Source organism: Desmodus rotundus, chromosome 4 (assembly GCF_022682495.2).
Source record: "Desmodus rotundus isolate HL8 chromosome 4, HLdesRot8A.1, whole genome shotgun sequence".
In the NCBI taxonomy this organism is placed as follows: Eukaryota; Metazoa; Chordata; class Mammalia; order Chiroptera; family Phyllostomidae; genus Desmodus; species Desmodus rotundus.
In genome coordinates this window covers 55,210,537-55,223,360 of record NC_071390.1, presented here as the reverse complement: position 1 = coordinate 55,223,360, position 12,824 = coordinate 55,210,537, and the positions used below count along the sequence as shown (strand labels likewise).

Below are 12,824 nucleotides of genomic sequence, written 5' to 3'. Positions count from 1 at the left end.
GCCCAGGGGTCTGCAGGGCAGAAGATAAATGCCAGGCTGCCGCCAGAAGTGTGAGATGGGAAACCACACAGCATTCCCTTCTGAAGGCTGAGCTCCTCGTTAGCTGTTACTGTCCTCAACTCTTTTCTCTATCCAGATGGAATCTTTTCCTTTCAATCCCTTTCTCTCTAAACCTCAGCTTGTGGTACAGCGAGAAGAGGGCCAATTATTCCAAATGTCTTTGCTGGTCCATCGTCTCCCCCTTAATGCATTCTCCTCTGGGGAGTAGTTATGTGAAAAGGCTAAATCCCACAGCACTGACAACCCACAGAGCCAACAAAGAGACTCAATTTTCACAATGCAGTCTGTTTCTCTGCTTCTGGGTCTCCAGCCGTTATGTCGGCCCAGATCTGGGACCTTTCCCACCATCGCTTAATATTCTGGGATTGCATGTGGCTGGAGGGAATGCTGACCCTTACTTTGGACCCTTCTATCTCAGTGATGACGGTAACAGTGAAAGATGGAGATGATTTGCAGGTGGAGTAGGGTGTCTGTGGAGCAAAAGCCGATATTTCAAAGACACAGGTACCACAGGAGGGTAGCAGCCCTGACCTCCTCAGACAGAACACCAGGTCACTCCTCACCTTCCAAGTGAAGACTACCCCACTAAATCTTCCTCTGTTGTCTCTACTGCCACAGTCCGCATTCTTCAGGTAATCACTGCCCCCTCAATTAATGAACCTTAGTTCTTCCTCCCAGCTCTTTTGCAATTATACTGAAAGATCCTAACCATCCTTATGTGCTGACCTTATACTCAAAGCTAACACCTTAGTGACTACCATGGGCCAGACACTCTTCTAAGCACTTTCCTTATATTAACTCATTCAATCCTTGAGACAACCTCAGATATAGATGCTGTTGGAATCTTGGTGTGAAACATGCAGAATCTGAGGAATAGATTTGTTCAAAGTCACCTAGCCAGGAAGGAGCAGAGTGGAATTTAAAACTGAAGTCTATGATAATTTTGCCTTCATGGTATAGTGCTTGCTTGCTGCTATTACTAATAATTACTAATAGTCTTCACAGCTCACATTGACTTACCATGTAACTGGACCTGTGGTAAGTGATTCGTGGAATCCAGCCCCTTTTATCCAAACTCCATCAGGAAAATCCTATCATTAACCCCATTTTATAGAAGAGAAACTAAAGCTAAGATACATTTCATAAGGAGTTTCTCAGAGCCATGCAACTAGTATGTGAGAGAGCCACATTCATTTGAGCTTAATCCATTGCCCTATGACATCTCCTTGGCCTACACCTCATTGCTTGTCCATGCTGGATACATCGTGGCATGTCTTGATAGGTGGTATCTGCCAACAGCAGTGTCAATTCTTTTGCCAGCACCTCTCCACAGTTATATTCCAGGTTTTGTCTTGTTCTCCTAACCCACTTGCCACAGATTATGCAGTGCTACTCCCTATACTCACAGTAATGACATCATACGCATCTCATCCTTAAGAAGCTTATGAGCAAATGGGGCTCTTTTTCTCTGTCAGCGAGAAGGACCTCACAATCTGACCTATTGTTCTTCTCATCTTAGGGATGCAATAAAGTTCCCAGAAATCTTTCTGGCTTGTGGGACGAGGCAAGGAGAGGAGATACAGTCAGGGATTTGAATTTATCCTAGACTCCTACTTCAGCACTCATTGGAATTGCTTCTGTGAGCACCCTTCCTTATGGCCGATTTTGGAGGCACCCATTGGCACAGTTTTTTTTTGGAAGGCAAGATTTGGTAAACCACGTGTCATTGTCACACCTGAAACACTCTCCATTGAAGCAGAATGACTGGTGATCATTAAGTGTGTGTTCCTGTGAAGCCCTTTGGGAGAATCTCTTCACAAAATGCCTTTGTCCCCAGACATTTTAGTACAGTGCTCAGAGCATTAGTACATGTCCACTTCCTCAACATTCTATCTAACCAAGTGTCCAACAACACATGTGCTTATATCTCACGAGCCCCTCACATTAGAAAGCCTGTCTCTCGGGCATAATGAAAACCTTGGCTCATCGCCAGGATGTGCTTTAACCCCACTCCTTCTTGTGTGGAGGCTGAGTGGCCAAAACACAGGGGCTCCCCTACTTAGAATTTTTTATGACAAGAAACTTAAAAGGAGAGAGAAAGAAGCTTACATGGGGAAATAATTCTCTCTTTCTTACAGACAGCAGAAGGAAATTGATATTGCCTCTGCCATGAAAGGTCAAAATGCCAACTTTGAATTGAACTGTAAAGACTAACTCCTGAACAATTATTGTCAGCAGCAGTTGTAAAAATTTCAGCAAATTGCCACTGTCTGAGGTCTTTCACCCAAAAGACCTGCACATTTTTGTAAACAGAGTTCACTCTCCCTCCCAACCTGGCATGTCCAACCTAGCACTAAATCCCTTTGCAAAATCCGTCCGAAGGATGCCATGGCCAAAACCAAGGGCAGCTCAGGCAAACAACACAGGTGCCAGGTTCAGCACTTCTAAAACTCATTTTTACATATAAACCATTGAAAAAAGTCATAGTTTGAAATTGTTTCAGCGGCCTGGCAATGCTTTTAAAACATGATAACCATCACACTTTACTCCTCTCTGAAAGGTTAGCTTAATCGTAGATCACAAAAAATTGGTTTCCACAAATGCATAATGGTTCATCTATGTCACACTTGAACTAAATGGTTTTTTAAATGGAGCTGAAATTATTTTGATGTGTACACAGTCCCCAGTTTCTATACAACCTTTTTTAACCAGCCCATCAGGAACCTTGCCTCTAAAGCCTCATTAATAATTCAGATGTGCTGATGACTTTAAAAGATCTATGGAATTGAAGCTTGGGAGAAAAAAAAAAAAAACTCTGCTTGACAAAAAGATAAATGAATGTAGAAAGAAGCTGTAGGAGTCTGGCAAGCTGTAGATCATCTCAGAACAGATTGTAACTTTATCATTCTGTCAGGGGGAATAATTTAAAGCACTTAATCAGTTAGCTTCACTGTGAGGATGTAGCATTATGAATTCCTATCGTCCAATCTGTTCAAATCAAAGTGAACTTAATTATAATAGGTGAGAGAGTCAGAGCAGCAGAGAGGGTGGGGGGGTGGAGAATAATCCAGGAGGCAGGAAGTTTTCTGGGGGTAAACCGAGCTGCTGAACAAAGGATAGTGAGTAAGCTTTCACCAAGGCGCACCCCAGCTCCAGTGACAGAGCTTTCACATTGAGTGCTCAGGGTACTAGACACAGTGAGAGAAAGTATAGACCCAGGAGAAAGAAGCCGAGTGGTCATGAGCTAAGCATAGATGCTGAATTTATAAATCACCAGGCAAATGGGGACACACACCACTCTTTTCTGTCATGCCAAGTGAGCACTTTTTGTTAACATGTGAGTCCAGGGCCACTGACAAGGCAGGCATGAATTGTTTTGGTGGGCAGAAAGATGGCTCTAGAGGTCATGGTCTCTATAGCAGTGGGTGTGCTTGAAAGCTTTTCCTTTTTTCTTTTCTTTTTCCAAGCCACTAAATGAGGCATATGATTCGCAACTTAGAATGTCCTATTCGCCCAATCTCTTCATATCTATATACATGGCCTATTTTCCAGAAAAATTTCAATCCTAGAAAGAGGTGGGGATGAGGGCTAAGTCTTACAGCATAACACTGAACTGCTGAGAGGATGCTAGACCGTTTGCACTCTCACCATGGCCCCCAAATGCTCTGACTCGTCACTCTTCCTCAGCCATCTCTGCATTTAGGGTGGAAATGAAATGCCAAGACTTCGTGGAGCTCCCTTGTTAACAGCTTGGGTTATTGTATTATAGTCAGTTAAGATAGTGCCACTAGGTATTCTTTTTAGAACCTTATACTAACACAGTTTTCTTTCTTGAATTAAAAGTCATCTCAAAATCCTCTGAAAACATTGGTTGCTGTTCTGGTTCTTAATCTCATTGGCCTGCAAAATTTGTGAGTTTTCTTTAAGACCCTCAAAACTGGCTTGCAAATGAACTAGCAGATTGAAATGGTTGAGATATAACTTGAACTATGGTTTTTACAAGCAAAGCTAAGTGAAGGCTGGGAGGGGACCCTGCATAAGATTCTAGAGTGTTCACTCTGCGGCAGAGATGATTCCATTTACATTCCACCCAAATCAGTGGATATGCAAATCTTTCCTCAGGTACAATGTCTATACCTAGTATTTGATTATATTTAGCATCTCCTTCCCACCAAAGCTTTTTAGGCCACTAAAGGAACACCAGAGAACATTGCCAGAGTCTGTTTTCCAACCCCTCTTTAGCCTCTGAGGTTCACTCATGGTGCCTCAAGTCCTAATGGCCCATTGGTCATCACTTGCTATGGCAACAGAGGTATGTTTCTGGGGTTCTCCCTACATTGCACTGTCTCTCTTAGCAATGACTCACTGTCAGCTTCTGTCTATTACCTTTTTGCATTTTTCAATGAACTTTCCAAAGGCTTTACTCCAAGACTAATTAAGCTTCTCATTTCTCCTTCTTGTTCTCTATCCATTTTGCCCTTTAGCAGAAAAGAAATGGTTTACAGATGAACCGGATAATGCCTATCCCAGAAACATTCAAATCAAGCCCATGAGTACCCACATGGCTAACCAGATCAACCAATATAAATCCACAAGCAGCTTGATTCCACCAATCAGAGAAGTTGAAGATGAATGTTGACTCCCAGGAGACCAGAACTATTTTTTTAAAGCCTGACAAACTTCATAAATGGTGATGTGACTTTTCTTCCTCTTACATGCTGAATCACTGGTGGAAACGTTAGGCTAAGCGAGATTGACAAGAAAAATAAAGTAGACAGATCTTTCTCTTTGTCTGCCTTGAATATTGCTTCCATGTATTTTGGAAAAGAAAATGATTTCATTTATAAATGAACATACTTAAATAGTCATGTATAGCCTCTAGCATTTTAAATTATTTTTATTTATTAGAAAGAAAATATATTTTCCTTTGTTTTCACTGTCAAATATCTTCCCTATATCTAAACAATGCAAAATCAAAATGAATATGTGGCCAGACTCCTTAATACGTCTTTCTCTTCTTTCTTTTTTTCTTTGAGGAGAATGATGGTCACCACCACAATTAATTGTAATGAAAGGAAATGGATAATCAGAAAAAAATTTTAAGTGGTTTAAAGATGTAAACGTATTTTAGTACATTCAAAAAAGAAGACAAACGGGGGCAGGTGAATTTCTTGGATGGGTGTGTATTTTGGCTGCACTGACACCAGCTCTTAATAAATGGAAACATTTATTTTCACAGTCGAAAGTCATATTTTTGTAGTTTTAGTTTTCATTCTGTATTTCTTATCCCTTTGTTCATATACTTAAAGGGGAGACCTTCTGCAGCTTTTCTACAATTGCCAGATCAGGTTTACCCAGCCAACTAACAATACCAGGAGAGTTGTGAGCACGCCTGGGAATGTGGGAATTGAGGACCAGATGCACAGGAGGCATTGCTCTGTCTATTGTTCTAGTGGTGGGAACTCCCACATGCTTTTGTGCTTCTCATTTCATATCTCCAAACTTCCCATGCAAGTATTTCAACTATGAAAGGGTCTGGTGGGCTTTCCCCACTCCCCAAGTCTCAGAGATTTTAGCCTGAAAGTTTATAATAAACAATAATGAATAGTTTTGCTTCACAATAAGATATGATAATACATTCATTCTTTTCACTGAATTTTTGTTTAAAAGCCAAAAAATTTCTATAATCAAGGACACAATTTTTGCCCAGATTTTAGCTTTTCAGCCTTTCCTTTAGTCACTGGGACAAAACCCACAAACTTGCTACAACAATATAAAAAATAATAACAAAAAGAAAGCAACAAATGCACTTAAAACAAACAATTAGTAAAGGCCTTGGAAAATTACCAGCAGTGAAATCCAATGTATCAGCCACTTCAAACTGTGGTCAAAAGATTTGTCTAGCCACCAGACACAATTACCACGTCTCACAGCTATGCTGCCACTTGCATGCTCAGTGTATAGTCGTCCCAGCACCTGTTAGGTTCCAAATGAGTCAGCAAGTCTTCTAACTTCAAAACTATCAATATTTGATACAACTATCAGGGTCTCTGGAGAAGCATGGATGTGACAGTGATTTTTATTTTCTTAAAAATATGAGTGGTGGATACTTGAAGAAACCAAACTTACCAAAATATCCCCGGAAGTCCCATAATATCTATTCCATTAATTCTTTAGACCATGACCCTGTGGTACCTAGTGTGTTCGCGCACATCAGATCAGAGGTGAGCAATGGAGTCACAAGAAAACACGTGTCCACTAAGTGCTCCAATTACAGCATAGGCGAAATGCGCTTCCACCTCCGTCCCTGTGGAGCCAGCATAGTCGTGCTTCCACCGTGTAGGTGCCATCCTGAAGTGACTTGTCAGACTGTGTCGTCACATTCTGTAGAATTAGTTCTATAAAAGTATTGTGATTATAATGTACGTCCAATTGGATTGTTTAAAAACTACTTATAACCAATTGCTAGCCTACTCAGCAGACTAAAATGATGTCAGCAGTTTATATTCAGGCTTATAAACATTTCCTGGTTTCCAACAGAAGTAATGTTGGTTTGTGGGGTGAATCTCTTGCTAGGATTTTACACCTTTCCTGAAAGCCAGACCTTCTTTTACATGATGATTTTGCACTGGGGTCACCTTAGCACATTCATATCAACCCACACTCTTCTTTCCTTCATGAACCCTGGGGGACTCTTCTTCACCCTTGTTCCTACAACCATTTCTGAATTTGTCCTAACTATTCGGTCTCCTCTGGCAGGTGATGGTGGCCACCTAAATGATCTCAGAAGGACTTAGGCCACAGAGTCCCATGCCCGCTCCCCTCTCTCCCCCCTCTCTCCACACCAAGCCAGTCTGGAAACAGACGTGTAAACTCCAGGCTCATCAATGCTAGAGATCTGAATCTGAACTTCAAAAAAATATGGCTGAGATGGTTCTCTACAACAAAGGTATTCCCCCCACCCACCAAAAAGTAATTAGTGGGAATCTATTTTCTTCTAAGCTGAACAGGAAGCTCATGCTCTTTTACCTTTGTAATAATGAATTCTTCTGGGCCAGAAAATAAAATCAGACATGCTTTTAAGGAAGTGTGCAAAAATGATTGGTTGGTGGCTCCTTTGGCGAAAGATGCTTCCTGGTAGGTTGAAAGTGAAATGAAAAGAGAAACAAGATTGTAAAATCACTGAAGGGCTCAATGGAATGCCAGGGCTTCCTGGTTTGCTTCGGTTTGTTGAGCTCTGTGGCCTTGAGGAAGTGCTCACCCCACCACCACAAACTCATCATTCTGGTAAAACTCAGTATAGACCAGTGACAGCCATCTTTGGTACAGTGTTCTAAGGCCCTGCTCTCCTATCCCAGTTTGGGGTTCAGAAAGCCATTTTCCCAAACTAAATTTTCTTGGGTGCATTGGGAATCAAAGACAACAGGTATTTAAAAAACAGAAAGCACCTACTTATAAAGGCATCATCACTGTCACCATCTTTTTTTTATATTTTTACTTTCACCTGAGAAATTTTATAGTTTAAAATATCACCTTGAACCAATATAAAACACCATAAACAAAAGTGATTGTACATAAGACATGTTGGGGAACACCCAGAAACTCTTTCCCTTGATAGGTTGGGACAGCTTTTGTACAAAATGTAGTTGAAGGCTTTAAATAAAGTGAGAATTCAATCTGTTTGTTTAGGATTGGGAAGGGGGGAAGTGAAAACACTTAAGAAAATTGGGGATATTTTCATGTGAAAAGGTGAGAGTCCCACTGTCCTAGTAATGGTTTCATTGAAGGTTCTAGAACTACATCTGCAAATAACTAGCTATACATTTTGAAAATGTCCTTTAAGCTTTCTGAGTCCCAGTGACCTCTTTGTAAATGAGAGGGATTCATCTAGAAGACTCTAAGATCCCTTTAAGATCTGAGAGGGCGTGGTCTAAGTTAAGAGTGGCAGCATGGGAACTGGCCCTTGGAGGCAATCTTGTCCTGTGCTAGACTGATGGTCCTCCTAGCTGTTCCACTCAGGCAGTACTCCAAAGGGCCATGTGCATTTTCTCCTCCGGACACAAAGCAGTTAGTTTCATTTTTCTGCTTTACAGTTTGGAATCTCATTAGGTTCAAAACACAAATTTCAAAATTCATATTCTCCTGAACCACACTGATTAGATTTTTCTGTGTGTTTCTGGGGTTTTCTTTGCAATCTCATTCCTGCCTGCCCTTTTTCTTGGTTCAACATTCAGTTTTGGTCAATCCTTTCACCTCTAACCCATATCTCCAATTTCCATCATGTAGTTTGAGGCTTATGAATACTAGATTCCTAAAGTTTTCATCATTTTTATTTCTGCATGTACATCTGGGCTTTAAGAAGTAATCAGTCTTATATCTTACTTTATTCCATATTCTCTGTTTATTTGATTTTTTCTTTCAGTTGTACACTATCTCTTTGCTACTTACATTCATAAGTCTAGTTTTGATCTATCATTTTCCATTGTTGAAGAGAACCTCAGTAAAAGAAGCAAGGGAGGAAGGTATAAAAAGAGGAAGAGATGTAGAAAGAGAGAGGAAAAAAGAATATCAAACCAATTGACCGGGATGTGAGCCTCCTTATTCACAGGAGACTAAGAAAATCCATTCAACTTGGCCATAGCGTTCCAGTGCAGAATCTGTCTACTTTCTATTCTGTCTCTGTAGTCTGCTTATTTCTATTCTGTTCCTATTTGCTGCCTTTGGAGTGGTGGTAAAATCACCAATTACCATGGTCCACGAAAAGGCCTTCACTAGTTAGAGCCTGACTTATCGTCTTTTTTGGGGGGGGGGTCATTACTCTTTTATTTTTCACTTTTTTCTCAAAAAGCAAAAACATTTTTCTTTTTTTTCAATTTTTCAATTATTTTATTGTTGTTCAATTACAGTTATCTGCATTTTCTCCCCACCTCTCTATGCCAGAGTGGGGTGGGGGGAAGGGATAGTGGGGAGAAGGGTTTTCAGGACTTACTGTCTTTTAAAAACAAAAGGAACTGAGAATTCACTTACGACTTACCAGGTTAATCACCTTTCTGCCCTTCCTCTCCTCATCCCATGTTCCTGAAGGGAATAGATGATTTAAAATTTAAATTCCATGTTTATTTGAGGAGGTGAGGTGGTCCTTTGGATTTATTTATGAGACAATAGTAATTAGAAATGACTTCCAGCCAGTTTGTGCTACTGTGACCAAATTGGTGTTTAAGTGAAGTCTATTTTGATTGATTGTTGCCCAAGCAATAACAGTTGTTCATATTTTCAAAATTGCCATACAACAATTCAAATACTCTAGGAACTACAGAGCCTAACTTGCCATTCCTCCTGTAAGTTTGCTGGGAACACCCACAGAGAGAAAGCAGCATGTGTGCCTGATGCAGAAGGCCCCCACAACAGTGGAAGGGTCCACAATACCACGGCCTCGGCCTCGCATGGTTAGGCTAGGAAGCAATTTTAAGTTAGACTATCTGTACCAGACCTTCCTTTTTGTGACTTGTTTTCTTTAGCAAGAAAGGGGGCCTGAGACTTCTGTTTCTAAAGATAGGCTAAATTCAGGACACTTGTCAAGGAGCTGGGAAGAAAGAACAAAAACAAAAGGATATAAACAGCATTTTAAAGCACCATCAGCCAGGAGCATGAGTGTCATGGCAGGAGTTAGTGCTTTGGGTTGAAATGAGGGAGAGGTTGCATTGACCTCTATGGGTTGGGGAAAATACAGAGGAACATAATGCTTGATGGGTTTTGGAGGTATTTCAACAGGCAATAAGTGACTGGAGAAATGTGGAGTGTGAGGGTTTTCCAGGGAGAGGGGGTTTAATGGGCCATAGCTCATTGGTAAGAATGTGATTTCAAGACGTAGACCATTTTGTCTACGGGGATGAGGTTACATAGGAGAGCTGAGGAGAACTAAGATGAGACTTTCTGGAAGAGGCTAGAAAGTAAATAGTTTTAAGGGCCAAGCTAAGAGGTTGAGACTTGATTTAAAAAGTCATGGAAAGCCACTAAAAGTTTTCAACAGAGTGATGAATACCAATGCCTGTGCATTTTTCAGGTTGAAAGTTTTGAGATACCAGTTTCTCCTGGAAGTCATTGTGAGAGTGTGCACAAAGATGAACGTTTTCTCAGTAGCAATGAGTTCTCAGGGATGCACACTCCAAGTCAACACTTGGCATTCTGAAGCTCCTGTCTTCCTCCAATATGTGCTATGGATTGTGATAACTGTAGCAGCTTGGTTGGAGTTGTAGAAGCTGGTGTGTGGGCTGGGAGTTGGGACAATGACTATAATTCTGAAGGTTCTTTGTGAAAGGAACACTGAATTTTGACCTCAAGGGAAGAAACATGTGGAGGGATAGAAAAGAAGACAGGAAGGGGAGCCAGCAAGTATAGGCAGCTAAGAAATGTATTGAATTCACCCAGAGTGCAAGAAGCTGAGAGCTATAAGTAAGAGAAGGCCTCATAGGCACAAGGAGTGAGAAAAGTAGTGTGGAAGAGAGGGTTACAGCAGACCTTGTGGATTTGCAAACCAGGCCCACAGTAGTACTTGTAAAGTGGGGAGCATGGCTGAATTCTCCAAGGGAGGAAATGCAGGCATGAAAAACCAGCTGTCAGAAGACTGTTAGGGGGTTATGTCCATATTTTTAGGAGCTAAAAGGAGTAGGATAAGTAGACACTCTTGTCATAGAGGACCTAGGGTACTCCAGAATCAGGAAAATGGAAAACAACATGAGAGGGTGACTTTAAGATAGAAAGGGTGGCTTATCTATGAGGTTGGAGTTGAAAGGTATTAGAGATCATGACTCAGAAGTAAGAGGACTCACTTGGTTAGGCCAGGAAATGTGTTTATGTGTCAAGAGGCCTAGCTCAGAGTAGGCAGTTGTCAGCCAGCATGTGTTACTTAGGACACTGCGGGCAATGGAGGTTGGAGAACTCTCCTAGGTCCCCTTCTTTCAGGAGAGAGGGCCTCTTCTTTCACTTCCCTGTGCATCTCACTCCATTGTTTCTCAGCCCCCCAACTCAGGCACACCCACCTGAGCTTTGGTTTCAGGCTTCTTAAATGCTATGGTCATTTTGCTTTGGTGGCTTTTCTTGACAGGCAGCATGGGGAGAGGTTTTTTCTGGCGTGGTGAAAACTGAGCTTAATTTCTAGGTAGATTTTAGATTTTAAAAAGTTTCATTTGGTCTGTTTATCCCCTTGAGGATTTCTATATTTCTTCTCCACATTGCTTATCAGAACAACAGGGACAAAGTGACAGCAAAGCTGTCCGATGTACCTGTGTTGGGAAGCAGTGCCAGGCCTGCCACTCAGAATCTGACATGTAGACATGGAAATGACACATGCTTGCCCGAGAAAACCAGAGTTTTCTTCACATGGGATTCAGGATCCATTTGAGAAGGCAGCCAGCAGGGTGGATAGACCCCCACTTCCACACTGCCCACCCCAGACAGGCCTGCTCCCCTTCTCCTCCTTCCACTGAGCAGAGCCTGAGACATGTTTGACCAGAAGTGAATCATTTCAAACGTAAACCAAGATTGGCTTGGAAATCCTAATTTAAACTGTTCCATTCCTAGGTGGCACAATCACTTCCTGCCTAAAACTTCTGGCCCACTTCCCACCACCCAGATGCTGTAAAGAAACTTCCCCCCACTTAATACCAACACCTGCACTCCACATTTCTTCAGGGGACAAAGAAAAAAATACACTTACACAGAGGTCAGCCTACATGTTCATGAAGGAAGAAGAGTGTGGCTTATTCATCTGTGTTTTCAACTCTTGATTGTTGGCATTATGATTATGATTATAACATAGTGACTGTGACTGAACAGGAACTAGAGAGAACACATGCTGGTGCTCTGAAATGATCTACCCAACTCTGTCATCTGTAACAACCAGTGATAACTCTCTTGTCTTGTAAAAAGGGTTTGTACATAACTTGTACATGGTTTCATTTTGTATTTTTCGCAGATTAAAAATTTATGTATTTGTGTTCTAAAATGAGTGTGTCTCATGTCTCTGTCAGCACCCACATGGCCATGGGGTAATGGGGGTGGGGCTGAAAATGGCAAAATCCCTGAATTCCTGGCAGGCTTCTTTGCTTTCTCTGATGAAGGCAAAGGTATGGACTGACAGGATCCATGGGCTTGCCTTTCTAGCTTTGGTTACAAGTAGATCCCTGCCTCTCCAAGAACACTGTCAGTGGATGCCAGCCCAAGACCGCAGTGGTCAGTGGGGGAAAGGAAGAGCCATGTGTCATTACATGCAATGCTTGAGAATCCAGCATGCAGGCCTCTGAAGAAATGGGCAGCCTTCAGCTAGGCTCTTAAAAAGCTAGAACCTTTCTCTCCTCAGCCACCTGCTTCCAATCTAGTTACCCATTCTCTACATCAGCAGAGTGAAGCAACATTCCTCTCCCGTGTGTTTAGCTTATCAAAACCCAGGACAACCTGCTAAAGGTTTGACTCATCATGTCCCACACTCATCAGAGTTATAGACAAACTACATCTCAAGGCAAACAAAACAAAACAAAACAAAAAAAACTCTTCAAAATTACTGTTGCCATTTCAGGGACATAATTTAGATCTTAATCAGGATCCTGTGAATTTGAACTCTTTCAGGGAGGCTGGACTCCCAAGGTTAAGGCTGGTCTATTGTGGAGGAAAGGAGAAAAGCCTTCCAAGTGTATGTATGTAATGTATATAATGTAGCGACATTAATGTATTCTAGAGATTCTCATTGGTTCATCAGCCAAGTGTTT

The 12,824-nt window shown here is 41.6% G+C and overlaps 1 protein-coding gene across 9 annotated transcripts in view; it reads left to right on the top strand.

Moving 5' to 3' along the window:
- The window catches only part of KCNMA1 (potassium calcium-activated channel subfamily M alpha 1), a 720,350-nt gene extending 708,319 nt beyond the window's left edge, over positions 1–12,031 (top strand). For 3 of the 9 annotated variants that reach the window (XM_024561262.4, XM_071221238.1, XM_024561261.4), the window contains one exon: positions 4,548–12,031. In XM_024561262.4, coding sequence (XP_024417030.2) covers positions 4,548–4,699 — 152 coding nt within the window. In that variant the 3' untranslated portion in view covers positions 4,700–12,031. Of the gene's footprint in view, positions 1–4,544 lie in introns of all 9 variants that reach the window. The other 6 variants (XM_024561263.4, XM_024561260.4, XM_024561255.4 and 3 more) reach the window with 3 other exon arrangements.
- The last annotated feature ends 793 nt before the right edge of the window (positions 12,032–12,824 follow it).